This window comes from Xylona heveae, assembly GCF_001619985.1.
Source record: "Xylona heveae TC161 unplaced genomic scaffold L228scaffold_2, whole genome shotgun sequence".
Taxonomy (NCBI): domain Eukaryota; kingdom Fungi; phylum Ascomycota; class Xylonomycetes; order Xylonales; family Xylonaceae; genus Xylona; species Xylona heveae.
In genome coordinates this window covers 403,968-427,606 of record NW_017264194.1, presented here as the reverse complement: position 1 = coordinate 427,606, position 23,639 = coordinate 403,968, and the positions used below count along the sequence as shown (strand labels likewise).

General features: G+C 47.4%; 9 protein-coding genes across 9 annotated transcripts; 4 read left to right on the top strand and 5 right to left on the bottom strand.

Moving 5' to 3' along the window:
* Positions 1–1,635: 1,635 nt before the first annotated feature.
* Positions 1,636–3,952, top strand: L228DRAFT_58943 (hypothetical protein). Its single transcript, XM_018336737.1, has 7 exons — positions 1,636–2,049; positions 2,131–2,197; positions 2,269–2,411; positions 2,483–2,567; positions 2,628–2,674; positions 2,729–2,837; positions 2,904–3,952. Exons 1-7 carry the CDS (start codon positions 1,968–1,970, stop codon positions 3,916–3,918), a joined length of 1,548 nt encoding a protein of 515 aa, XP_018190506.1. The 5' UTR covers positions 1,636–1,967; the 3' UTR covers positions 3,919–3,952.
* A 1,310-nt stretch (positions 3,953–5,262) lies between these two features.
* Positions 5,263–6,129, bottom strand: L228DRAFT_58911 (hypothetical protein). The gene has a single exon (XM_018336736.1). It carries the CDS (start codon positions 5,948–5,950, stop codon positions 5,444–5,446), a length of 507 nt encoding a protein of 168 aa, XP_018190505.1. The 5' UTR covers positions 5,951–6,129; the 3' UTR covers positions 5,263–5,443.
* Positions 6,130–6,766: 637 nt separating this feature from the next.
* Positions 6,767–8,573, bottom strand: L228DRAFT_280237 (hypothetical protein). The gene is made up of 3 exons (XM_018335767.1): positions 8,097–8,573; positions 7,405–7,826; positions 6,767–7,323 (listed from the first exon to the last, which is right to left on the bottom strand). Exons 1-3 carry the CDS (start codon positions 8,155–8,157, stop codon positions 7,024–7,026), a joined length of 783 nt encoding a protein of 260 aa, XP_018190504.1. The 5' UTR covers positions 8,158–8,573; the 3' UTR covers positions 6,767–7,023.
* A 1,219-nt stretch (positions 8,574–9,792) lies between these two features.
* L228DRAFT_243703 (aldo-keto reductase-like protein) lies at positions 9,793–11,672 on the top strand. The gene is made up of 3 exons (XM_018331748.1): positions 9,793–10,368; positions 10,430–10,786; positions 10,952–11,672. The coding sequence occupies exons 1-3, from the start codon at positions 9,961–9,963 to the stop codon at positions 11,450–11,452; spliced, it is 1,266 nt and encodes a 421-aa protein (XP_018190503.1). The 5' UTR covers positions 9,793–9,960; the 3' UTR covers positions 11,453–11,672.
* On the bottom strand, positions 11,576–13,825 carry L228DRAFT_243702 (hypothetical protein). Its single transcript, XM_018331747.1, has 2 exons — positions 13,447–13,825; positions 11,576–13,279 (listed from the first exon to the last, which is right to left on the bottom strand). Exons 1-2 carry the CDS (start codon positions 13,482–13,484, stop codon positions 11,779–11,781), a joined length of 1,539 nt encoding a protein of 512 aa, XP_018190502.1. The 5' UTR covers positions 13,485–13,825; the 3' UTR covers positions 11,576–11,778.
* A 1,271-nt stretch (positions 13,826–15,096) lies between these two features.
* L228DRAFT_58852 (hypothetical protein) lies at positions 15,097–16,119 on the top strand. The gene is made up of 2 exons (XM_018336735.1): positions 15,097–15,251; positions 15,306–16,119. The coding sequence occupies exon 2, from the start codon at positions 15,349–15,351 to the stop codon at positions 15,901–15,903; it is 555 nt and encodes a 184-aa protein (XP_018190501.1). The 5' UTR covers positions 15,097–15,251; positions 15,306–15,348; the 3' UTR covers positions 15,904–16,119.
* L228DRAFT_280233 (phosphotransferase enzyme family protein) lies at positions 16,066–17,661 on the bottom strand. The gene is made up of 2 exons (XM_018335766.1): positions 17,425–17,661; positions 16,066–17,352 (listed from the first exon to the last, which is right to left on the bottom strand). Exon 2 carries the CDS (start codon positions 17,217–17,219, stop codon positions 16,335–16,337), a length of 885 nt encoding a protein of 294 aa, XP_018190500.1. The 5' UTR covers positions 17,220–17,352; positions 17,425–17,661; the 3' UTR covers positions 16,066–16,334.
* A 966-nt stretch (positions 17,662–18,627) lies between these two features.
* On the bottom strand, positions 18,628–21,961 carry L228DRAFT_236099 (hypothetical protein; the record flags this gene model as incomplete). Its single annotated transcript, XM_018330793.1, has 4 exons — positions 18,628–20,103; positions 20,172–21,160; positions 21,252–21,299; positions 21,382–21,961. The coding sequence occupies 4 exons, from the start codon at positions 21,959–21,961 to the stop codon at positions 18,628–18,630; spliced, it is 3,093 nt and encodes a 1,030-aa protein (XP_018190499.1).
* Positions 21,962–22,862: 901 nt separating this feature from the next.
* L228DRAFT_243695 (hypothetical protein) lies at positions 22,863–23,635 on the top strand. The gene is made up of 3 exons (XM_018331746.1): positions 22,863–22,970; positions 23,089–23,183; positions 23,236–23,635. The coding sequence occupies exons 1-3, from the start codon at positions 22,874–22,876 to the stop codon at positions 23,254–23,256; spliced, it is 213 nt and encodes a 70-aa protein (XP_018190498.1). The 5' UTR covers positions 22,863–22,873; the 3' UTR covers positions 23,257–23,635.
* The last annotated feature ends 4 nt before the right edge of the window (positions 23,636–23,639 follow it).

Below are 23,639 nucleotides of genomic sequence, written 5' to 3'. Positions count from 1 at the left end.
ACCGCGTGACACCTTTTGCGGCGTGTCCCCGGAGATTCGAATGTTAATACGTGAGCGCTTGCATTTTGACTAGCCTTTGAGTCCAATTCCTCATCGCGCTCGCAGCCAGCCTGCAGCTGATGCACGCGTAGATACTGGAGGACAGGATATTGAATTGAAGTCTGCCAGTGGTGTCCCTTTCCACAGCTCTTCTTTCGCCTTCGCCGCTTAAGGGAACCAGCGCGTGAGGTAACCAAGGTGCGAGGGTCTGAATTGTCGAAAATTAAAAACGTGTCTCTCGTGGCGGCCTGTCGATGCCCGTCATGGGAGTCTGACGCGACCCGAAGCCACGAGATCCGCACGCAAACCCAAAGAGAAAAAAAGACATCGGCCCTGCGCATCCCTTGCCCGTTGCGTTTCCCTTCTGTCCAGTCATTTTTCCGTGCTCCGCATGCGCCAACCTCTGAGGTGGGCACATTGGCATTCTTTCTTCTGCGTTGGTAATTCCAGCGAGCTATAGCACCCAACTAGGGACACCAATTGCGCGTTCTGCAAAGACGACGAATTTCGTCCCCTTCCTTTTCGCGGGAGAGCCAGGCCAGAATCGAAGGCTGCTAGTCGGTGCTACTGCGTAACGTCTCCCCCCTCCAAGAAGAGAAGGCAGCTCTCGCACAGCTCCCCCAATTCCCTCACTCCTCAAATCATCTTCTGGTCTCGTCTCGTCTCGTCACCATTGGCACATTTAGCCCACACAGTCCATTTCACTTCCCCACACCAAACCCTTTTGGAGAAAGGGAAGGAACGAAGCACGCTTTCTAAACCAAAAATTATTATTCTTCCTCTTGCAAATTTCTTTTCGGCCTTTCTTCATTGGCTCCTATAGAGGAAGGCTCGTGTGGGCTTCACCTTGTATCCATCAAACCCCCAATTTCTTGTCGCATCGACAAGCGACTTGAAGAGAACCAAGACTCAAAAAACCCAAAGAAAAAATAAATTAAAGGAGCACGCGAGTCTTGGTCTCTTCTTTGAGGTTCTTCATCGAAGCCCGTCGTTTGTCCTTTGCGGAGGTGCCGAGATAAAGCGTTGAAGCGCCAGCTTAAGGTCCATTCGCCCAATTTTCCAGTTTGAACTTGGGCTGACTGGGGTGAGACTCGGACCGAGAAATTTGGCTCGAATAGTTTAAGGCTCGCTATTCACTACTGTAGGTACAGTCCGCCGGACTGCTTTGCGGCCCACGCCTCTTAGCGTTCATTGAACGGTTATCTTTTAGGGTAACCGCCATCATCCACCGTTGGATGATCCTTTGAGAATCGGTCATTTCCATCTACGGCCATTGGCCTTACGACGCATGCACTCTCTTCATCTCAGGTTTCAACTCGTTGATTCATCCTTGAGTCTCAGCGTCGGTCTCTAAGGACAACTTCGTCGACTTAAGCCAACTCGGACGTAACTTTGTTGCCGGCGTTCAGGGCGCATTGAAACCCTCGTTTCTCCGTCTTGGGATCACTGGTTTGGATTGGTTTTTGCCCACGTTGGCCAGCGGAGCAGATTTCCAGTGACGAGGGTGGAGACAAACCCCTGGATTTTATTCTTGGATTGTGCGTCGTTTTTGGAAAGCTTCGATCTCTCGTTCAATCAAACCGAAGAACTTGGCGTGCGCAGGACGCCGCTTCAACCTTGGACGAGCCTGCCTTCATCAACTTCAGTCTTCGCCTTTCTGGATCTTGGATGCCTGTGGAGGTTCTGCACCTTCTTTGCGTGTCTTTGCGCTGATCTAAAAGCGGTGTCCCGTCCCATCTGGCTTCGACCAAGGCTTCGTCTTTTAACTTGGATGACGATCTGATGCCAGAATTGGACGGCCACCTTGATGAACGCTCATACGTTCGTCGACGCAGGCTCCTCGAGGGTCGTGCTCAAAAGGTGCGCCGTCATCCTACCGTCTTAGGAGTCTCTCCATCACCTGGCCTGGACCTGGATTGTGACTGACGATGCGAATCTGCAGCGATGATTACGATCTGCGTATCCGGCAGCAACCGGAGCGCGCTCGAGTCGCAGGGCCCAAAGAGAAAGGTTGGTCCATTCTAGACAGCGGTCGCATTGTTGACTGTAGTGGGGCACCAAGATGTATCAAGATGGCTGAATGCTAGATAGATCGGAAACCTGTCGATCCTCCCCCAATCATTCAGCTTCGGATCAGAGATGAATCCGATCCTGCCCAGTAAGTTCAAATCAATTGCGACGTCGCCTCAAATGCTTTCCTGGCGCCTAGAGTTGTGCTGATTGGAGCAGAAACTATCTCCAAAGCCCATATTACTTTATGTGTTGCAACCTGTTCGATGCCAGCGAGGATCGTCCCGCAGAGTCTCCACAGAATGCCCTGGCAGGAACGCTGGTCTCATCTCTCCATCGGCTCAAGGACATTGACAACAGCGGTAAGACTCGTCCATTTTGGTGCCCTTCAGAAGTAATTTTTCAAGGCTTTAACTGATCCCTCCTTCTCAAGATGGGGGCTTCTTTGTCTTCGGCGATCTGTCGGTCAAAATGGAAGGCGAGTATAGGTTGCGATTCAGCCTATTTGAGATGCTCAAGTGAGTTGCTTTTGCATGGCGAGAAACGCTGAAGTACCATATTTCTGACCTTCCTAACAGGACTGAAGTCGTTCACATCAAGTCGATCGTCTCAGAAACGTTCACAGGTCTGAATCCATTCTGTCGTACTTGGAGGAGCTTTGTTGCTGACAAGGGATCAGTCTACTCTGCAAAGAGTTTCCCAGGGATGTCTGAATCGACGTTTCTTTCTCGGTCTTTTGGTGATCAAGGCGTAAGGCTCAGGATTAGAAAGGAGCCGCGAACGTTGCTGTAAGCACATTCACCGTTGCTTTATTCCCTTGTCGAGGTGCACGATCAAACTGACCCATTCACTAGGAGGAAGCGTCCACCAACAGCTGGAATGCGGCCAGAGGAATTTCCTCGTGCTTATCCTCTCCAGGGACCATTTGACGCAGCTGCTCAGTTTTCTCCGTTTCCTGGAACGGCGATGGGGGCGTATGTTCCGACTGGTATGCGGGATTATCCTACTACCTTTGCAGAGCCCTCCACGAAGCGACAGAGGACATCAGCAGACGTGAGTACCCAGGACATTTATGCGAGAGATCCACGCTACGGCCAACGCGTGTACCAAGACCCTCAAAATCCCTATGCGGCATATGCACAACCAGGTGCTACACAAGGAGGATACGGTTATGCGCCTGCTCCCTATGCTGCGCCAACAGGGATGCCAGAGCACTCGTACCGCTATCCACCACCTGTATCCTCGTCAGTTTCCTCGCCCTATGGATCACCACGTACGCAGTCCACCGTACGTTCGCCATCTGGCATGGCTCCCACTTACCAGCCCTCTCGCTTGTCGTCGCAGTCGTACGCTGGAGGCGCTCAATACCCCTTGCAGGTTCCCCAACTGGCTGACCCGAGTTCCCGTCAACCCTCTCAAGCATATGACCCTTCGTATCTAAGCGGACGGTCACTACAATCTACCAGCAACGCGCCTACGCCGTCTGGTGGGGTAACTCGGATCATGACTCCCCAGAATAGTTATGCTGCCGCAGGAGCGCAAGGTATGGCCCCTGCAATGGCTCCACCGGCTACGCAGCAGCGGCAATCGACGACGCAACAGCAGCCTCCATTTACTACAGTGTTACCGCCGCTGCAATCTTCGGGCGCTTCCATATCCCCTGGCCCATCTGCTTCTCGATCCATGGCTGGTTCCATGACACTACCACAAGCTTCAAACGTTGCAGGGCTTCCCGGAGCGGCAATAAGTGGCACCCTTCCGTCGACTGGCACAGGACGTGAGCGCTATGCGTCTGGTGCAGGTGCTGGAACGGCACAAGGGTTTGATCCGGCTTCCTCATCGACCAACCCACCGGGACCATTCTCTTGAAGGGGTTTCCTCATGGCGACCGGCTACCATGTTGGCGTATTTGCGAAATCTTCCATTTAAAACCTTCTTAGATTTGATTCCCAGGATTTGCTTGCTTTTGTTTTCCTTGGAACTCGAAATGATCTCCCAGCTGGTCTATGAAACGAGACATCAAAAGTTTTGATATTGTGGGTTTTTGTGGATTACCTTTTGCTGCACATGTACACTGGCAAGGGTTGAGTATGCGTATTTCGATGATCGGGTGATGCAGATTTGCCAGACTCATATGGGATCATGGTTTCGAAAGATCGCAAAGCGCCACCTCTGAACGCATGAGTTTTCGCCGATCATCATCAAACTTTGGGAAAATTTGAAGATGCAGATGTCGTTCAATCATACATGAGTGATGACTAGGAACGCAGCGACATCTAGTTTTGCTCGCCTCTTTTCTTGGATGGCATGTAACAACACCATCATCGTTTTTTATAGACGTCGTGGAGCCAATTCTTGGAGTATCACGGGCGCAAAATCATTTCGCATGTATTGGGATATGACGGGAAAAAGAGAAAAAAGTTTGTTTTCTGCGCGGCTGCTTTAGGACATGTTACGATACTTGTGTCGCGCTGGCCTTGGGGACCATAATCTTTTGGGCAAACGGAGCATGCCGGCTTGGACTCGGCTTTGGTACTTGTGGGGTTTTGATCTGCATTCACAAAAGAATTAGGAAAAGTATGGGGTCAGGTAGGCCAGGGATTCAAGAAGGGCGGTAAGCGGATCAGCAAGGAAACCGGAGTCTCGGGTAAGACTACGCATATCCGTTCAGGGGGGTTTCGCAGGGATTGACTGGGGGCGAAAGCTACGGAGCAGTGATGGGAGAAAGTGCGAAAAAACACCGATCTTACATTGAACGCGGGATTCGGCAACAATAACAACGGATGATCATGGGCTGAAGGGGCGCTCGGGGCAGGTTTGGCGAGGCTCACGAGACGATGCGTCTCCTCGATACTCATCTGTCCGAAACGCGCCCTGGCCATGATTGGGTCAAAGCAATGTTGATTAGGGTTTGATGCAATAACGTGCACCAAACGCCCTCTGAGCAGAAGGCACAATGCATTGTATATGAGACTTTCCATGACTTTCGCCCGCGGAGATGATACAGAAGCTCGGCCTCGACCCTGGAACATTTACGCGATGTACAGTATCTACGACTTCAAAGCAGATCAGAAACGAAAATCAAAAACGGAAGGCTATCGAGCATGGGAAATCTTGGCTGATCGCATCTCTGTGGCCCTTTTATTCTCCCCTGGATCTTCAAGGCCATTTCGCGCGTACGAAACTGTTCTACTTTTCATTCTTGTTCTTCTTCCTTGGGATTGATAAGCTTGGGTTGCTTGGGTCTAGGTATGTTGAACTGCGAGCGAGCAGGCGACGAGCGCTGTATGAAGGCGGGGGATGATGGATGGGATTGATGATGCTGATGACGGCGACGATGATGATAATGGGCAGATGGATATATATTCCAGCTTATCGGTTTGCTTTTAGCTCTTTAGATTGGACTAGGTTCTGGCGTACCTCCGCCTTTCCTTTGCCCTTTTGTTTCCCTTTGCGAACTTTTGGATTCGTTCTTGTAAGTATTTTTTTGGGACTTTGTGCCGATAATCTTCCCCTTTTCCTTTCCTTTGCTTTCTTTCCTTACCTTATTCTTCTCTGTATGATACTTTATCCTTGGCTTTTTCACATAATTGATACTATTGTACGTTGGTGTCGTCGTACGTCGACTTGTCTCCTTGCCTGCTTGTCTTGCAGGCCTTTGTTGTCGATGTAGAAGGATCGTTCTCGAATGATACTGTATGGTTGCGCAGGAGAGTATTTGTCGTGAGGGTTTTCTTTCTTCGTCATGCGCGTTTTTCGTCATGGGGGCGGATGCAAGACTTCGTTGTTTGTTGTTCGTTGTTGTTGTCAAACGGCTTGAATGGGACGTGACAAACCAGCTGGGACAGGGCTGGGGCGCGAGGGCGTAGAAGAGTGGAAAAGAGAGTTTGTGCGGTACCATGGTTCGAGTGAAAATCGGTTTGCGGAAGCTCCGTTGCACCCCCCAGCCTTTTGGGTCGTTTTGGTCGCAAAACCTCACTAGGGGGGGTGGACCCCGGTGCAGGGGTTTCGGATCACGTGTTCCTACAGTACTCGGGCGCGGAAAATCCTAGGTTACCTGTCATCGGCTTAAACGGGGGATGATGTCTTTGCTTGAGATGATTCAACAACTAAGCAATACTATATATATATATATTAAATCAGTGGGCTAATAGCAGGTGATAAGATATATATATTTTATGTAAGTATTATATAATTTAATTGTTTGGTTGTTTTTTTTTTTTTTCCTACTTAAGGCTTGATACTACTTGCTAGTAATATACCTGGATTTTCAAATAAAACTAAGAAAAAACTGAAACAAAAAAAAAAAAAAATAGTTAAACAAACATTGCATGTTTTGGTGAGGCTACCCGCTACCGGAATGGGTAAATATTGGTAACCTCCAACTGAGCATAATAAAGGGGTGTAGATTCTTGACATTATATAAGGTCTGCTTTACTATATATATATCATACTTAATAACCTTATATAAATGCCAAACTTTTGGACTGGTATGTCTTTATGTGTCATGTAACTGTGAATTTTCGAAAAGATTGAAAAGTCTAAGATGTTCTAGAGAGATAATTAAAGTACAATAATAAATATAATGATCACAATTACAAAGCTAAAAACTTCAGTGCAGTCGGATTTTTTCAGCCTGTTGGACTGACTGAGACAAATAATAATTCTCAATTTAGATACTGAGAAGTGTACAGTCATCTTTCCAATTAAGAAGGCAGTGTTGCGCGTTTTAAAAACATGGTATCAAGGACAACGTACATGCATCACGAAACGTAGAAATTCTCGAGCAGCCTAGCGGTTTAGTTTATCCATTCCATCAAGGTCGGATGAGCGGTGAACGGTGAACGGTGAACGATGAACCATCCAGCAGTATGCAAGTAAGCAAGGTTTTAAAAGGGAATATGGTACGCCAAATTGAGAACCTAAAATACCATGGGAAGCGGCATGTCGAACAGTCGAAGAGAAAACAATCTTCTAAAGATACGAAAATGAGCGGTTGACATATTCCCACCAACTCATCCTATAAACCTGATATGGCAGAGTCTGGTTGGAATACTCCTCTTCCAATCGCGCTACACGGATGAGTTGCTCTAGCCTATTCTTCTGCACGATGGCCTGTAGACACACCACAAAAGCATACAGAATGGCTGAACCAATGTACACTGCAATTTTAGGGAACTCATTGTCCCTGTAGCGAACAAGCATGCATAGGAGAAGAAGCGGGGCGGCCAAAATTATTGCCATTTTGCGATGCTCCCCGTTAAGTAAAAGGTTCTGTGTTTCATTAGAACCTGTATACCTAATCTGAAAAGAAATCTTAAAAAAATTTTCTTCATGAACCAGGGCATTTCATACCTCATCGTATGATCTAAAGTGGTGTTGGATAGAAAGATAGAAAAATGCGGCTATGGGGTCAGGCCCAAATACGTCCTTGAAGGACTCGCGAGAGCCGTCTCTCAGCGAAAGAATGTGCAAAAAAGGTCGGTTCGCCATCCGTGTTGCGTCTTCGATCTCCAGGCCTTGCTCGCTCAGCAGAAAAGTGAAAACAAAATCTCGGATATGGCATGGGTGGCTGTCTTTCGCGGGCGGGGTAAGGGTGGAAAGGTACTTTCGGCACTCCCGACGATGAGAATTCAAGAGAGTTAGTTTGTCTGACTTTAGGAGCGAAGGGTCATTGCGTCTTTTTTCTTCGTCGTCGTCGTCGTCGTCGTCGTCGTCGTCATCGTCTTTTATGTCTTCTTTTTCTCTCCCCTCCTCCACAGATTCTATGAGTTGCGCTGTCAGAGTAATAACGTTAGCAATACGGAACCCACAGAAATTTAGACAGTTCCACAGGAGGGAATTGTTCTTGTGACGTATATCCAAGCCCGAGTACAAAGTGAAGAAGAAAGTTCCCCAGTCAAAGACAAATAAAGGAGTCAAAGCATTGGAGCATCTGGCGGGGAATAGAAGCTCTGGCATGGATAAATTTTGAACGAACAAAAAAGACTTCAATACTAAAGTGAACAACTCGATATATGAATAGGGCTGTATCATAATCTACTCACAAAGCTGTGTAGACTTTTCGTCAATGTCAGACTCTTGATCGATGAAGGTAGAGCCGGACATGATGGTGTCTCTGTAGATGTCCAGCGTTAAGAAAAATCAAAGAGAAAGCAAATGAGCTCCTTTTCTGGAATTGTCCTTCTCTCTGGTGGTAGAGATGGTTTCCCTCGGCAGTATACCTGTACTGTTGGTGATTTATGATTAACGACACCGATCGTGCTGTCTAAGCCTAGGCTCGGAGGGTTGACATTTATTTGAAATGAAAATCGAAAGAGCTGATGCTTCGTGTCCTTTTGGTCTGACTCGGTTTAGCGTCCTGATGAGCTGCGAGCAGACGAAAGCGGATGGAAAATATATTTATTTGAATATGAGCGTGTGGCTGAAGAAAAGCCCACAGCCAATGATGCAGGATTGCAGAGGACCTTCATGAAACAGAGAAGGTTCCACGGAAAACAAGAGGAGTGAACAAAACAGATACTGGATCATATAACAGAGAATATCTCTGCAACCGAAGGAAAGATGATATGGTTGTGATTACGTTAATAATTACGTACAACGGGCGTTAGATTTTCCATTGAAATGAGACTTCTCATTCATGAGGGCTGAGAAGGACATGATGGCTCTTTATAGATATCCAGCGTAAGTCAAGAAAAAATAATTGAAGCGCTCTTCTCTGGAAATTTGTCACGCTCCGGTCGGTGTTTCTCTTGCGGGTAGAGCCTAGAGGACGTTCTCTCCAGTTATATAAATTATTGTCAATTATGCTAAAAGGTGCCACCTATTCTGTCCAATCTTAGATCTGTAATTGTCTGTGGTTGAGAAAGCTGGAAAATATTATCCTTGTTCTTTTTATCTGGGGAAGAACGAAGGGAAGTTGATGCTTCGTGTCCTTTCAATAACCTGACAGAATTAGGTTTCTTCGGTCAGCCCAGACAAGAATGTAGATTGTGGACGGAAGCGGAAGGAGGAAGAAGTTGGTACAACGACTATTTTTTTTATTACCATATGTGAGTATATGGCTTTTTGGACAGGATAATAACTCCAACTTCTAGAAAACAGCGATGAAAAGGAGAATTCACGGTTTCAATATGATAGGGCGTAGGGCTCATAGAAGACAGGGGATAGCAATGTTGTTCTAGAATCTTATTCATCTAATCTGCTCCAGTATTGATTTTTTTCCCTTCAATGTGAAGTGCTGAGAGGACGATGAATATAAGTCGTGCCAGACAGCAGAGCAGTAAATGCAGAAAGGTAGTGCATAAGAGGGGGAATAATAAATGCACAGTTATGAATTGACACCGGTGCACTGCAGCAGAGTTAGCAGTGGATTAGCCGAGCCCACTAAAATTCAGGCACTGTTAGTGTACAGCTTTAAGCAAAAAAAGACGTGTTTTACCAATGTTTTAGCGGGTTTTATTCTGCTGCCTATCAGATGACGACATGCTGCACATCATGTACAAAGCACTTCTATCGCTCTATCATCTCTCTGAGAGCTCAAGCAAAGCCATGATATTCAGCAATCCTAATTCGCGACCTGGTGACCTGGTGAGGAGGAGCGAAGAGATTTTGCCTTTTATTTTGGATTGGTAAGCTCCCCCGCATTTGCTTACCTTGAAGCTCCGACAATTTGCCCCCTCTCTGCCGCCAAGGTGCTAAACAATCGAGTTTATCGCCGATACACCAAATCCCCGAATACAACGATAATCAACGGAGATGGGCCTATCGGCAAGGGGTTAACTCCGATGAGTTGTCGACTACGCAATTGACATTACAGTACTAACGCCACGACGACTACTCGTATATATTCAGGGTCAATCGTCATTCTCTGTTCTTCCGCAACGATCGGTACTTTTCAAACTTCGCTATATGCGCTTCAGCATCTCCCCAAGGGCGCTGCACAACATCAAGCCATCTCACGTCACCAATCATTTCACGTCAAGCAGGGGAATAATTACCTTTTCCAAGCTCGCTGCCAGCCAAAACACCGTTCCGAGCCCAGCTGTCCAAACTGAACCAAGACCACTCACAAACCCATTCATTCTTCATAGCACCACGGATCAATCAACTCGTACATTCTCCACAACAACTACAATGTCGTCAGAAAATAAAATGGAATACACGCGCCTCGGCAAGTCCGGCCTGAAAATTTCAAAGGTCATTCTGGGCGCCATGTCCTTTGGCAGTCCGGACTGGCAAGGATGGGTTTTGCCCGAGGAGGAAGCCCTGCCATTGCTCGAGCATGCGTATAAGGTTGGACTGAACACTTGGGATACTGTATGGTTCAAAGCTCCATATGCATGTTATTACTCGTATGCTGACCGTTGACTCAATACAGGCCGACGTCTACTCGAATGGCAAGTCGGAGGAAATTATCGGCAAGGCGCTCAAGAAATACTCAATTCCGCGAAGCAAGGTCGTCATTCTATCAAAATGTTACTTTGGTGTCGATCCGACGGGCGCGCAGCCACCCATCAGCGCCTCGTCCACCAACGACGGCGACAACGTCAATCAAGTTGGCCTGTCGCGCAAACATATCTTTGACGCCGTCGACGCCAGCGTTCAGCGACTTGGCACTTACATTGACGTACTCCAAATTCACCGGCTCGATCGCGACACCCCGCGTGAGGAAATCATGAAGGCTCTCAATGATGTCATTGAGAGCGGAAAAGTCCGATATATTGGTGCTTCATCCGTATGTTTCCTCCCTTCATTTCTCCATAAGTTTCTTCAAATTTCATTTCAGTATCTTCGCCGGCTGGTGCATTCTCGAGGTCCCTTTCACTAGATCCGCAACCCATCGAGTACATGAAGGAGGCTCTGTGCACACAAATTTATTAATTACTATGATACAATACAGATGGCAGCGTGGGAATTTCAGACTCTCCAGAACATTGCCTCTAGACACGGATGGCACCAATTCATCAGCATGCAGAACTACTATAACCTCTTATACCGCGAAGAAGAGCGCGAAATGATCCCCTACTGCCGCGACACCGGGGTCGGATGTATCCCATGGTCACCCATTGCTCGTGGCGTCCTGACCCGTCCTTGGGCCACGCGCGACACGAAGCGCGAAAAGACGGACAACTTCCTCAAGACGCTCATTCGCAGCCGCGAAAATGACATTGACAAGGCCATTGTCGATCGGGTAGAGCAAGTCGCCAAGAAACACGGCGTGTCCATGGCCACTGTTGCTACCGCCTGGGTCCTTTCCAAGTCGGGCGTCAACCCCATTATTGGTCTCAGTAGCAAAGAGCGCATCGACGAGGCCGTCAAGAATGCAAAATTCAAGCTGCCTGATGAGGATATTCAATTTTTGGAAGAATCCTATCTGCCTAAACCGGTAACGGGATACTGAGGAAATAGTATTAAACTCTGTGACTAGAGGCAGTTTTTACGACAGCGGTAATATGCAGTAATATAACAAGCAAAATTACACCTTCACGGCTTGATTTATCTCCCTAGCACGGATGAATAATATGAAGATGTGCAGCAAGGAATATTGTATTATGTGAGTTATTCATGTGATTTAATCGTTCTATCCTGTACGGCGGAAGGAGTTTAATGAATCAGCGAGGAAAATAATAAATTGCTTTCATTAATTCACCACTAAATGACTAGAACCGTGGGATGGAAAGCTATTCATGAAGGGAGGAAACCCGTTCAAACTGTCTGATCACCTTTCTAGTCCCATGATAAATCCAATTTGTTTTTGTTCTTCTCGTTCCTTTCAGTCGTTGGAGCGCCCCAACCTGACCACTTAAACCCCCTCTCATCCCGCAGCGGCTCAGCCTGCTCAGCCTGCTCTGTAGGCAGGGTTATTGCTTCTTCAGGAATCCCCACCACAGCTTCCTCCGGCGATTTTTCTTCGTCATTAGTCTCGGAATTGAGCCAGTTCTTCTTCTTGGTCTTCTTCTTCATCTTCGCTACTCCTTTTTTCTTCTTTTTGCTGGATAGTCCCCCCAAAGTGCCTAGCTCATCAGTTGCATTCTCTGGGGTGGTGAGTTGAAGAGCTTCTGGCTCTGGTGCCGGTTCAGGTTCAGGTTCTGACAACAAAGCCGGGGCCAGTATCTCTTCAGCGTCATCCTTAAGCGGAAGTGATGCTTCTTCTAGATAGTCGTCAATGGCCTTTTCCTCGGCTGGTTCTGGGACTTCTTCTGAATAGTCGTCAAAGCAAACCGGCGTATCCTCAACTGTTGGTTCTTCATCTTCCGGCGAATCTTCCGTAACTGGTATTGGCTCATTGACATCTTCGACCACGTCTGATGTCGGTGCTTGTTCTGAATAGTCCTCAACCGCCACGGCCGGCTGCTCATTAGAGGGCTCTTGCTCAACTGTAGCTGCATGTTCATCTTCGTGATCTTTCCCCTCTTCCTCATTCTCTTCAAAGGCTGGGAAAATAAAATCCCAATGTAGGCCATTCCTTGAGGGCAACGGGGCGCGACTCATGAGGCTAACAATCCTTGGCAGTCGTTGCTGGGCGACAGACGTGAACTTGGCGTCGCCGAGGAGGGTTATTATATGATATGCCGTATACTTCTCCAGCCATTTGGACAGGGGATCCTCAACATCAAGATGAAGGACATTGAAGCATAAATCCAGAAGAGCTATGACGCTTTCCAAAGCAGCGGTCTCCAAAAGACTCAGCGACATCAGCGCATTTTCTATCTTTTGACAAGCTAAGCTTCGAAGCGGCTGAATCTGGTACGCAGTTGCGAGCTTGTACATGTGCATATGGCAGAGAAGTGGATGGTTCATGTCGGCTACCAGTCTGTCGTGCGCGTCTGGGTGTTGGCGAGACTTCAAAGACTGAATTGCTTTGGGTGACCCCGAGTATGCAGTGTAGTGGTAGCGACTTTGAGGGCTCGCATCGTGTCCATTTGTGTGGTCTTCTCTTGGTGGCGTCAGAGGTCTACCAGGTACAGTTTGATTGAGCATTGCTGCAGGTAGACGTGGGAGCTCGACTCGATCCGAGTACGAGTCTCTATACGCCCATTCGACGAAACGGACGACGATTTCCGGTGCCGCATTTTGGATTATAAAGCGTCGTCTTGTCTCGTCCAAGCTCCCCTTCCACAACGAGCAGTTGGTGTTGCATCGTTGTCGGAACAAATATTCATGGATGGGGAAGGTGTGATATGGCACACTGTCTCCGCAGACCTCAAGAATGCCAGAGGAGAGAACCCTAGACTCAAATTATCAGCCAATCGTCACAGTGACCAAAAAAATACTAATAATAATATGGAAGGGGTTTCTCCAGCTGCTGGACCCAGCTCTGCTGTTCATGCATGTTTGGGACCACTGATTAGATAGCTAACAAAAGTACGCAAGCCAGGTGATGATAATACTTACTTGGACCAAGGAAGTGATTCCGCTTCTGCAACTGCCATATTCCCAAACAAGACTCGTCGCAATAAGAAGTGAAGATATTAAATCAATATAATACGCCAATACGGAGTCACTGACACGGACTGGAAAAAATCAAAACAGCTTGGAAGGGGAGGAAAAAGAAAATCGGATTTCCAGCAAAGATATATCAAAATTCCAATGTCACAAAAGAGCGGTAAAAGCACGACACAGTATCTCGAAAGCCCCAAATCACTCCGAATGCAAGGCTGAAGCCATTTTCATGCATGCCACCCCAAAAGGCGCAAGGCAACCGGCGAGGCAACCACGCTAAAAACGCCTTTTGCAATTGGACAAACTTCTCGACAGCGAATCATATAAAGTTAAACCCCGGGGAAAGAAGTGCATGGACAAACACAGTGACACTTCAAACCAATAGAAGAAAAGTCAGTAGGACGAGGCAAAAGCAAGCACATACTAACAAATCAAATCAATTCAGCGAACCTTGTCCGTCGAGACGCGCGTGTGCGTTGGCACATGCGGGTAGAGCATGGATGTAATCGGACGGGATCTTACCATTCGATTTTCCGTATCATCTTTCCAAATGGTAGAACGCCGGTGCCGACTTTGGAGAGCATGGTGGAGGTGTGGAGAACAAACCCTCAAAGACGACTCGATGAGGGCAAACCTGACAACTAGAGGCGAAGGTGATTAATGCCTCGAGGCGATTATGTCTGAGCGTTGACACTGTACGCAATCCATCTTCCTGGGGGACGTGGGGAGTAAACGATAAAGCGAAGGCAGTACAGGATGACGAACCAAGCAATACTCGGCACTGAAAACTTGCAATTTATTCAGATATCGAGTCTCGGAACGTCCTATTAATTTTACGAAGCTATTAGCTAAATGGTAACAAATCTAGTTAAAAATTATAAATCAAAATAAAAAACAGAATTCAGGGTTATATTAAGCCAGTTTCTCTTAATAGGCACAAGCAGGCAAGGTAAGTTCAATCTTCCGCTACAGTTATACTTAGTTGAAGCTTAGTAACTTCTACAGCTGGATCCCTTATCTGGAAACAGTGATGCCACTCGCGAATGGGCCCCAGCACTCAATCCTCAATCAACGAATGATGGTGACTCGCAAAATGCCTTCTGCGCCGCCGCACGGTTGTTCCCAAGTTATTAATGAACTCGATGAAGGGGGCACAGCACCGCAGAATTCACGGTTTGTTGCCTAACAAGCCATCTCGGACCCCGTTTAAAATGGTAGGTTGTCATTCCTTCTTTTAATTATTCCCCCCACTGATCAAGAAGGCTATATATCAATCGATTCATGGGAAAGGGACTGGTCAGGGAGGTTATGCGCTTCTCAGCCTTGCCTGCCTAGAACGTGATCACCAACCCTGTCAATTACCCCCTCTTTTCTCTTCGCCGGTGACCTGGTCTATGAATTGAAAATAAGACCACAAAACTCTCATCTCGAAGCACAAAACCCGTGTATCCGCGACTTACACGCGCCCAAGGGCGTTGTTTCTATCACATTCGAAGTGGTCACGATTGGCTCGACGTTGTCGAGAATGTGTTTCCCCGCGCGCCACACTCTAGGCTTCCAACACATCCCGGACTTCAGGCTGTCGTTTCTTTTGATTTGAATGGCGGTCTTGTCAGCAGGGCCTTAACTTGTGTGCCATTGGTGGCTTCGAGGGCGTTGCAGCCCCTGAAGTTGAATCCACTTAATAACTCCTGTCTGGGACCGTGAACGAAATATAAATACATCTACTCATGCTCAACTGGAAATGGACCCGCAAAGTCAGTTCAATATCTATTCCTCATCAGAAAGAGCCTCTAAAAAAAATTACCAAGCTTGGAAATCCGGATCAATTTCAATTACCTGTTTGAGAACTTTATGATGTCGACCGTACGATACATCCCTCCTTCAATTGCTGCAGGAGCAGCCAATAAATCAATCATTTGCATTTATGCCTGCGCATATTCCGCTACACCCGTTTCGGGACCTGGAAGCTCTACAAGTGGCACACAGACCAACCACTGGGTCTTATTCTGCTGTGTCAATCAGCGCGACTCATACCGAATTGATCCGTCTCCTTCGGGCCCGAATTTGACAATCACGCCAATAATCACTTTTAAAGGCTATCCGTACACGGCAAACGCTTCCAAGATTTGCCAGCTTGATACATCAAGCCTGACTGTTGGCAGCTTTATTGCACTTCTGGAAAGAAGCACCTACGACAAATACCAATTCGATGCTGGCGGGCAGGGCTGCAGGTACTGGATATACAGTGTCGTCAACCTTCTTCAATCCCAAGGGCACATTCAAAATTCTTCACAGACTCAAGCCGCCATCAATGCCCTAGGAATAGTCTGGGGAGACAATCATCAGCCCCTTCCTACTTCACAGCAGACGGGAATTACTCCTGGAAGGTTCTATGCCCTTAGTTAGATTTTATAGAATCATATCAAACCCCTTAGAAACAGGTGCATCCGAGCTATGAGAGCACTGAAATCGTCACTATTTAGGAAAGGGTGGTTTGACGGAATATATGTTGAATTGCCTGTTATGGTCTGTAGGGACTGGCGGCGTGGTTATGGCTTAATTGCGCAAATGTGGTTCAGCTTTTGGATGAATCCTTCATATATTGGATTGAGTTTCACTCTCTTTTAAATCAATCAAATCAAGTTTTACAGGATCGATTACTTGCTACATCTTATGTTGTTACATACAAAGGGATATTTTTTAGTATTTTGTGTTGCTTTTCTTTTGCCCTTTCCCCTTATTTCCCATTTCAGTTTGATGACTTGGTATCTTTCGAGCATGCTCTAAAGCAATGAAATTAGTAATAATATCTTGTTACTCTAAATGTTTGTCTAGCTTCAATTCAGACCCCTAGGCTTACAGAGCGCCCCTGTTGTGAAAGCAAACCCGATTGCAATAAGTCGTGCAATTTCCTCATTGTACTGTTCATACTTCAGCAGTCGTAGTGCGTCCTGGAAATATTGAGCCCAACCCTGCCTGACAAGAACCGCCATTTCAAAGTATGGTGGATACATTCCCGCAAATGTCCAATCAATAAGCCAGATCTTTCCCTCGTCGTCAAGTATGATGTTTCGGATATGAAGATCCATGTGGCACATGACGAGATGCTCAAATTGACCATGAAAAGGAGGCTGTGTTGTAGCAATGCCAAAGTCTTGGCATACGAGGAGACGCTCGTTAAAATATGCTTCGATGGCATCTTTGGACTCAAAGGGTCCGGCACCATAGTCTGTAAAAAATGCGCCGTTGGAGATTCCACCGCCAATTGGACCTGGAGAGTCCATTTTTAGAGATTGAAGCTGGTGCACAAAATCGGACAGCTGACAATTAATATCGTAGCGCGTTTCTTCCGTTAATTCAGACCATATCTCTGACAGAAGTTCACCCTCAATATAGTCCATAACAATGTAGCATATAGTTTGTTCGTCATCAATCTCCTCCCAAGCATCGATCACTTTCGGCAGTCGGATTGTAGTATGCTCTTTGACATATTTCATGTTGTTTGCTTCCCAAATATTGACATCGGCACCATATTTGACAATCACGTCCTCGTGGATTCGTGCAATTCTCGTTGAGCAGTTATGATACACAGTCGCGCCCTTGCCCAACGCCTGTTTGATCTGAGCTCTTGACAAGGTTGATACATCTTGGCCGTCCAGGGGGAACGGCCCGGTAGTTTTAGTCGGTGGTCGTAGGGCCGGCAGATCAAATTCATCCATCATGGTCTAATACAAGGGCGTGAGATCCAGGCCCCCAAATCCACAGCTGCGCCGTCGAATGTTTTACGGGAGAGCAAACGAATTGTTGTTCAGAAGAGCTCAGCTATCCCGCTGTTGGCAAGAGCTATTGTTCCGGCTTTCCATCAAATTAGTCGGCAGTGTTACTTGTCATCACGATGGGCTTGACCCAACTGCACAATGCACGTACCTCAGAGAGAAATAATATTATGGGGTTTACCAGACATTGCACATATGGGATATCGCCACCGCCGCTGCCGATGCTGGTCCAGTACTACGGTTGGTTTTTGTTTTTAATTAGAGTCGAGGGCGAAGAGAAATCCGTTGTTTCGAAAGTTTCTTTGTAGATTCACAAAGATCTAATATCAAAAAGAAAGGAGAGCGATAGGTGTTGACTCGTTTGATATTATACTTTGGTGCATTCCTGCTGGAGACTGTCATTAACGCGAGCTGCGGCGGCTAAAGCTGCATTAACGCAACTCCAGCTATACCTGAATTGGGCCGGCAACCGATCCTCTACCGCCCAAGTCCGGCCAGCGCGTACCACCTGGAATAGTTACCTACTATAACGCCCAGAACCTGTTTGCTTTCATTTTGATACCTCATTTCTCTACTATTACTGCCATTCTCAATGCAATTGCAGGGTCATTGTTCTGTGCAAGAGCTCAATCAATAGCAAAATATTTCTTTATTCTCTCTGCAATCCATCAATGAGCACTGCACGTTTAAATTAGGCAAATGCCTAGGTAGTTAAAAGAGAATTGTCGTCGGCAACTGCAGGATAGCGGCTCCGACCAATATATTTGATACACCAGTACATTCTCTGCGATGACTGCATGAAGATATCTCTCATTTAATACCATCTTGAATCTACTACATCGAGCAACTCCTCAAGAGGCCTAGCTTGGCGCACACCAGAATAAATTCCTCAACCGAGGCTCTAATAGTGCCAACCTCGGAGCTGGAAAAATCGCATCCGCAAGTCAAAAACTGCTCCAGTTGGTTTATAGATCAAATGAGGAAAGAAGAAGAGAATGTGCAAAATGAAGCAACAGCACCAGTTTAGCCCAGTGCCCACAGAAAATCCCTTTAAAAACTGCAATTGGGCATAATGATCAACATAAAACGCGACGTCGGGAATCTCAAACGAATACATATGGAAATGAGCAAAACATTAGCGCTTGGGCACGCCATGCATGGAATAACCAGCTGAACAGAGGACTATGATACAAATAGAGAAAATTGCTCAGAGTGAAAAGGGGCGGACCAGATCCCAAGAAGGCTGCCATGCAGCTTGCAGGAAAGAATTAACAAAAGGCAATAGAAGTTCATCCATGCAAAGAGCCAGGGCACTCATTATCTCAATGGTCTTAAATGCAGAAATGGTAGATCATCAACCTGTCATCTCGATATCGCCTTCTGCGTCAGCGTCCCGATCAAGCTCGCCCTCAGCATCCACATTGGGCTCATTGTCAGCTACGGCTGCTATTTCCGGGGCTGCAGCGATTGTTGGATTGTCTGCCTGATTCGAGAGATCATGACCTCCATTTATAAGAGGGATAGCTGGCAGCTGCTCATCGACTGCTTTCTCATGACTTTCATCCTCATTCTCTTTGATAGATTCACCGTCGCCTTCACTAGCGCCATTCACAACATCAGCCAGCCTACTGCGTGTACGCATTGTGTAGATGGACGCGGGAATTGGCGTCTCCGGGTTGCGGCTGCCCCTTCGAATGGGAGTGCTAGCCGTGCGAGGGACACTGCGAGGCGCGGGACGGTGAGGACGGCGCCGTGCAGATCCAGGAATCGGAGGGAAGATCTCGTAGCGAGAAGGAGGAATGGCGGGGATTTGGATACCGTTTGTTATAGGCTTTGATTCTTCAGTTTCTGTTCGACTGGGATCCGTCGGTATTGATGCATGTTCTGGTACCGTGGCAGGAGGACCCGCAGTGTCGTTCAATTGCCCCGCAACGTCATCTGTCTTTGGAGTGAGAGTATTGCTGATATCTGCACTCGTCTTCTCCTCAGCCGGAGTTGTGCCGTTGGTCGTACCGTTGATTGATCCTCCGAAGCTCTCCTCTTTGACAGTACCATTGGCGCTCGTTTGACCAATTTGGGATATCTCTTCTGGTGCTACTTCTTCCTCTTCCTCACCTTCTCGTGGCGCTACAGTTGCCAGAGGAGCGGATTCGTAATGGGCCAGGTTGCTGCGACCCATGACATAGGGTGTCCATACTAGTGCCTTGGGATTCAATTTCACGTAATTTTTCGCCTCCCAATTGTCAATGCATTGTCGAAGGTAGGGGAGGTCCAGTCGCATAGCATAAGTCTTCGTCACTGGATCCCTTACCAGTGCTCTTAAACCTTCAAGAGCCGAAACAATATCATCGGCTGTCATTCCAGTCCGCTCAGATATGTCGTAAATACTCAGCGCTTCTCGCTGATTTAGCAATTCATAGGAGAGTATCAGTCTCCAATAGTTGCGGTATGACACAAGACCCATGTCGGACAACGGTTTTTCGGGCGACCCTGTTTTCTTTTCTACCCGAGTGAGAAGGTAAGAAAAGTCGATAAGAAGGTTACCGTAGCCCTTGCGCTGATGTATTGGCAGAGTTAGGATACATGAGACGTTATTCAGTGAACTAGGGCGCTTCTCTTTGGAGAAGTATCCGACAAAATGGCAGCCGAATTCGTCATACTCGGTCATTACGTAGAATAGAAACGGCTCAACATCGTAATACAAGGTTTTTGAGCCAAGGAAAAGCTTCGCCAACAGGCAGAGATTTTGGCAGTAGACAGGATTCTTTCGACCGTCGACTTCAAACACAGATATTGAACCGTCGCGATAGATTTCGTCACCTGGTGGATGCTTCGCAGCACATTTCAGCTAGCCCTGTCAGCTCGAAATAATCTACTGCCGTTTGCTTTGAAACATACCTTGTGTCGCCAAGCCACGTAGTCCGAGTTCATATATTTTAAGCAGAATTCGCATATGTATAGAACCCGATTGCGACTATACTCTTCAGGATAGGGAGCCGCATACCACGTATCGATTTCATATCCACCAAAGTTGATACACTTTATCTTGCTTGGCGGACCAGATACTTTCTGCGATGCTCGGCCTTCAGGCTCGCCTTGTGCATTTTCGACTTTGACCTTCCATTCTTCTTCTGCCTTTTGCCTTGCATCTTCAAAACGAGCACGATCCGTCGCTTGCGGTAACGTTTTTGAAGTGTCAGCTTCGGCTTCTGACAAAATACCGCCATATGGTTTCGATTTCAGTTCGTCATTTTCCCGGTCATGAAAAGCGTAAAAAGGGGTTATGTAATTTGTTGCGAGTAAAGGTGGATATTGAGGTTCGACGGGGGCAGCTGGCCGTTCCACCACACGTCGTTTCTTTTTTCTGCGTCGCGACTCTAATATTCTCGAAAGTTTCAAAGGATCGACACGGAAGGCAACCTCAATGCTTGATCTTGTGTTTTTGACAATTGTAACGCTCGCTTTTTTCAAGTTCCTCGATCGTCTTGGCCTGGATGAAGCTATACTCGGTGACATGGAGTCCATCGGAGTGGCTTCGTCATTCAACCCAGGTGTGGGTGCAATGGCGATGCTTTTAGACGCCTCGTCTCCAGATACAGCGGAATCTCCAGCGCTGAAGTTGTCATCGGATCGCCTCCTCAATCGTTTCCTGCTGCCGAGGGCCGGCTCTTCCAATTCATTTGATGAAGCCTTTCGCTTGCGCAATAAGCGGGAGCCATCGAGAGGATCGTCATCGACTATAAGTTTATTGAACATGGAATGAGAGTCTGGTTTCAGAATTCCGCGCTGCGCGGGAAGTAGGTCTCTGGCAATGTTGGATGCCAAAGATCGACGACGTATGGTCGTGTCCTTGCCGCTATCAGGCTGCGCACCATCTTGAACACAACCTGGGCAACGCCATTGCTTGCCATCTAATTGTAATTGTGAGCACTGATGTAAATCGCAAATTTCTTTGTTCGGCTTGTCGGGGGTTCATACCTTCGTCTGACTCGAGCGCATCGGCATTTCGAGCACACTGTCCATGGGCTGAAGGGATAAATCTCCGGTTAGTAATCCACATTCAACGGAGTGCCACAAGTCACAAGTCAGAATATATCGCCTCACTTACCATTATCCCCGCACACCACACATGCAAGGTACTCTTCATACTCGTCGCTTGGATCATGTTCCTCGTCCGCTCCACAGAAGCTGTTTCTTTGGATCAGCACTTTTTGATTGAACCGAAGCTGGGGCAATGAGCCTACTGACATGCAGTTATTATTATCAGCGACCTCGCCGGCAGTTGATCCATCGGCGCCCTCGCTTCCTTCCCACTCGCGTCCAGCATCTGACTCGCCGTCGCTTGAGTCTGATTCATTGTTCGACTCTCCTCCACTCTCGCTTTCGTCTTCATCTGACGCAACCGCCTCTTCTTCGTCTTCTTGGTCTTCCTCTTCCGACGTTTCTTCTCCCGCTGGCAGCTTCACAGCCCCGACAGCTTCTCCCTCATCATCATCGATTTCTTCGCCTTCTGCGTCAGCGTCAGAGCCCTCCAAGTCGTCTTGTTGGTTGTTTGCGCTATCTGACTGCTCAGCCGTCTGCTCTGATAGCATAGGATCGTCTTCGTGCTCGGCATCAATGTCACTACCCAATGCGTCTTCCTCTGTCGTGGGATCGTGCTGAGGGTGCGGCGTAGGTTCGGCCGCCATATTCTATGTCAGAGGCGCCACACAGCTTGATTGATATCTCGCTGTCCAATGATAGATATCTATGCGCGTAGATTGCCGCATTAATAACCCGCCCGTCTCACTGCCGCGAATATCTTTTCATCGGGGGGCCGCTTCGCTTGATCGTGTCGAGAATGCCGTATCTAATCGTGACCCAATTCGAATCTCAAAATCTCGCGCATAGCTCAATCAAGCCCCTATCAAGACACCGTTTTCAGAGCTGAAGACGCGAATCCATGTGCCCTGACGCGCCGTAGAGCTCTTCTGCAAGCAGGGTTCCGTATCAGCGCCGCTGACTAATGCAACAACTTTGATGACCGTAAAACAAGAGATCTTGGGAGGACAGTAGAATAGGTTGAAAGTAATTGCTCAAGAACGCAACGCGACTTACGGTGAAAGCGCACACAAGTGATGCTGATTGTGGTCGAGCGCGGTGGTTGAAGTTGAGCTTTTTGGAGCTTCACGTCGTCTGTGCCCCCTTTGTCGCTGCCAAAGAAAGTCGCGCCAATGACCTTGTGGTAGTGGCGCCAAGGCTTCTCCGGATATATTCACGGAAGAACCCATTCGGGACACGCATAACCACGATCCTCACACAACTTCGGCCCCGGATTCCACGATACCCCTTCTCCACCTCCACCTTTCACTAGTTATCAGCGTTATCGCGCTGCTGTGTTTAGATTCCAAACTCATTGCAGCATACTGCTATTCTAATCATCAAGGAATTGAAAAAGTAACTTTCGAAAATATCATTATCAACAACTTATTGTGCCGATTTGACTTGTCGACTATGGGTGTTCCGTTCGAGACTCTGCTCCCATATGGGATCATGCTCGGGGTATGCCGACCATCCACACGATCCCAACACTAACGAAATGCTGAGCATTTCCTACCCAGATGTTCGCCATCACAGGCGCAGGTCTCTCAAAGATTCGCAATATGCAAAACGGCGGAAAACGACCGCGTCACTCGATTGATCAATGGGATAGGGTGAGTACTATCTGTCTCATACACTGGCCGTAGCTCTGTGCGCTAACTTGCTGATAGCAAAGTACGGTCGTTTTGATCTTTGACGATTTCATGCAACCCACTAATGGGAAACATTTCTGCAGTGATGGAACGCGATCGCAGATTGACTGGGTTTCTGCGGGGACAAACAGACAACGTTGAAGCACCGCCGGGTTTTGAGCTCAACAATCCCTGGAAGGTGGGTTGTTGTACATGTTGGAGTTTTAAAGCCAATGCTTACACTCGCGCAGATGGAAAAACGGTTTCTTTAGCTATGGAAGAAGATCCCTATACATCGGACGTGTGTTTGCATTTAAACAGGCATTGGCAATCGATATTTTATCTATGATTTTGACCGTACATGGCGAACACTAGCATTGTACCTGCCTTGTGCGGTTTCCAAGACTGCTTGACTATTGTCTCTCAAGATCCCTGGCCCCAACAATGAAAAAGACTTAAAAGGAAGAACTAAAACGCAACTATGCGCGTGGAGCTTGCTAAACAAATCAATTCTCTTTGATAATCCCCACTTGACACTATAGCCGTGAAAGCCAAAGATACAGAGGTGGCCAATTGAATACAAAATGTCAACACAACGTCGTCAATTTTCCTGCCCGCAATATTGACTGAATTCCTCTCTACCGGGCTCTGCTGA

Bases quoted from the DNA above. Each gene is read 5' to 3' on its own strand.
- L228DRAFT_58943 (XM_018336737.1), top strand. From the start codon at position 1,968: ATGCGAATCTGCAGCGATGATTACGATCTGCGTATCCGGCAGCAACCG. The intron at 2,198-2,268 runs GTAAGTTCAAAT...TGATTGGAGCAG, and splicing joins GATGAATCCGATCCTGCCCA to AAACTATCTCCAAAGCCCAT. The intron at 2,675-2,728 runs GTCTGAATCCAT...ACAAGGGATCAG, and splicing joins CGTCTCAGAAACGTTCACAG to TCTACTCTGCAAAGAGTTTC.
- L228DRAFT_58911 (XM_018336736.1), bottom strand. From the start codon at position 5,950: ATGGTACCGCACAAACTCTCTTTTCCACTCTTCTACGCCCTCGCGCCC.
- L228DRAFT_280237 (XM_018335767.1), bottom strand. From the start codon at position 8,157: ATGTCCGGCTCTACCTTCATCGATCAAGAGTCTGACATTGACGAAAAG. The intron at 7,827-8,096 runs GTGAGTAGATTA...TTACTCTGACAG, and splicing joins CGAAAAGTCTACACAGCTTT to CGCAACTCATAGAATCTGTG. The intron at 7,324-7,404 runs GTATGAAATGCC...AATGAAACACAG, and splicing joins ACTTTAGATCATACGATGAG to AACCTTTTACTTAACGGGGA.
- L228DRAFT_243703 (XM_018331748.1), top strand. From the start codon at position 9,961: ATGCGCTTCAGCATCTCCCCAAGGGCGCTGCACAACATCAAGCCATCT. The intron at 10,369-10,429 runs GTATGGTTCAAA...GACTCAATACAG, and splicing joins GACTGAACACTTGGGATACT to GCCGACGTCTACTCGAATGG. The intron at 10,787-10,951 runs GTATGTTTCCTC...GATACAATACAG, and splicing joins GATATATTGGTGCTTCATCC to ATGGCAGCGTGGGAATTTCA.
- L228DRAFT_243702 (XM_018331747.1), bottom strand. From the start codon at position 13,484: ATGGCAGTTGCAGAAGCGGAATCACTTCCTTGGTCCAA. The intron at 13,280-13,446 runs GTAAGTATTATC...ATTTGAGTCTAG, and splicing joins GAATCACTTCCTTGGTCCAA to GGTTCTCTCCTCTGGCATTC.
- L228DRAFT_58852 (XM_018336735.1), top strand. From the start codon at position 15,349: ATGATGTCGACCGTACGATACATCCCTCCTTCAATTGCTGCAGGAGCA.
- L228DRAFT_280233 (XM_018335766.1), bottom strand. From the start codon at position 17,219: ATGATGGATGAATTTGATCTGCCGGCCCTACGACCACCGACTAAAACT.
- L228DRAFT_243695 (XM_018331746.1), top strand. From the start codon at position 22,874: ATGTTCGCCATCACAGGCGCAGGTCTCTCAAAGATTCGCAATATGCAA. The intron at 22,971-23,088 runs GTACTATCTGTC...ACATTTCTGCAG, and splicing joins TGATCAATGGGATAGGGTGA to TGATGGAACGCGATCGCAGA. The intron at 23,184-23,235 runs GTGGGTTGTTGT...ACACTCGCGCAG, and splicing joins AGCTCAACAATCCCTGGAAG to ATGGAAAAACGGTTTCTTTA.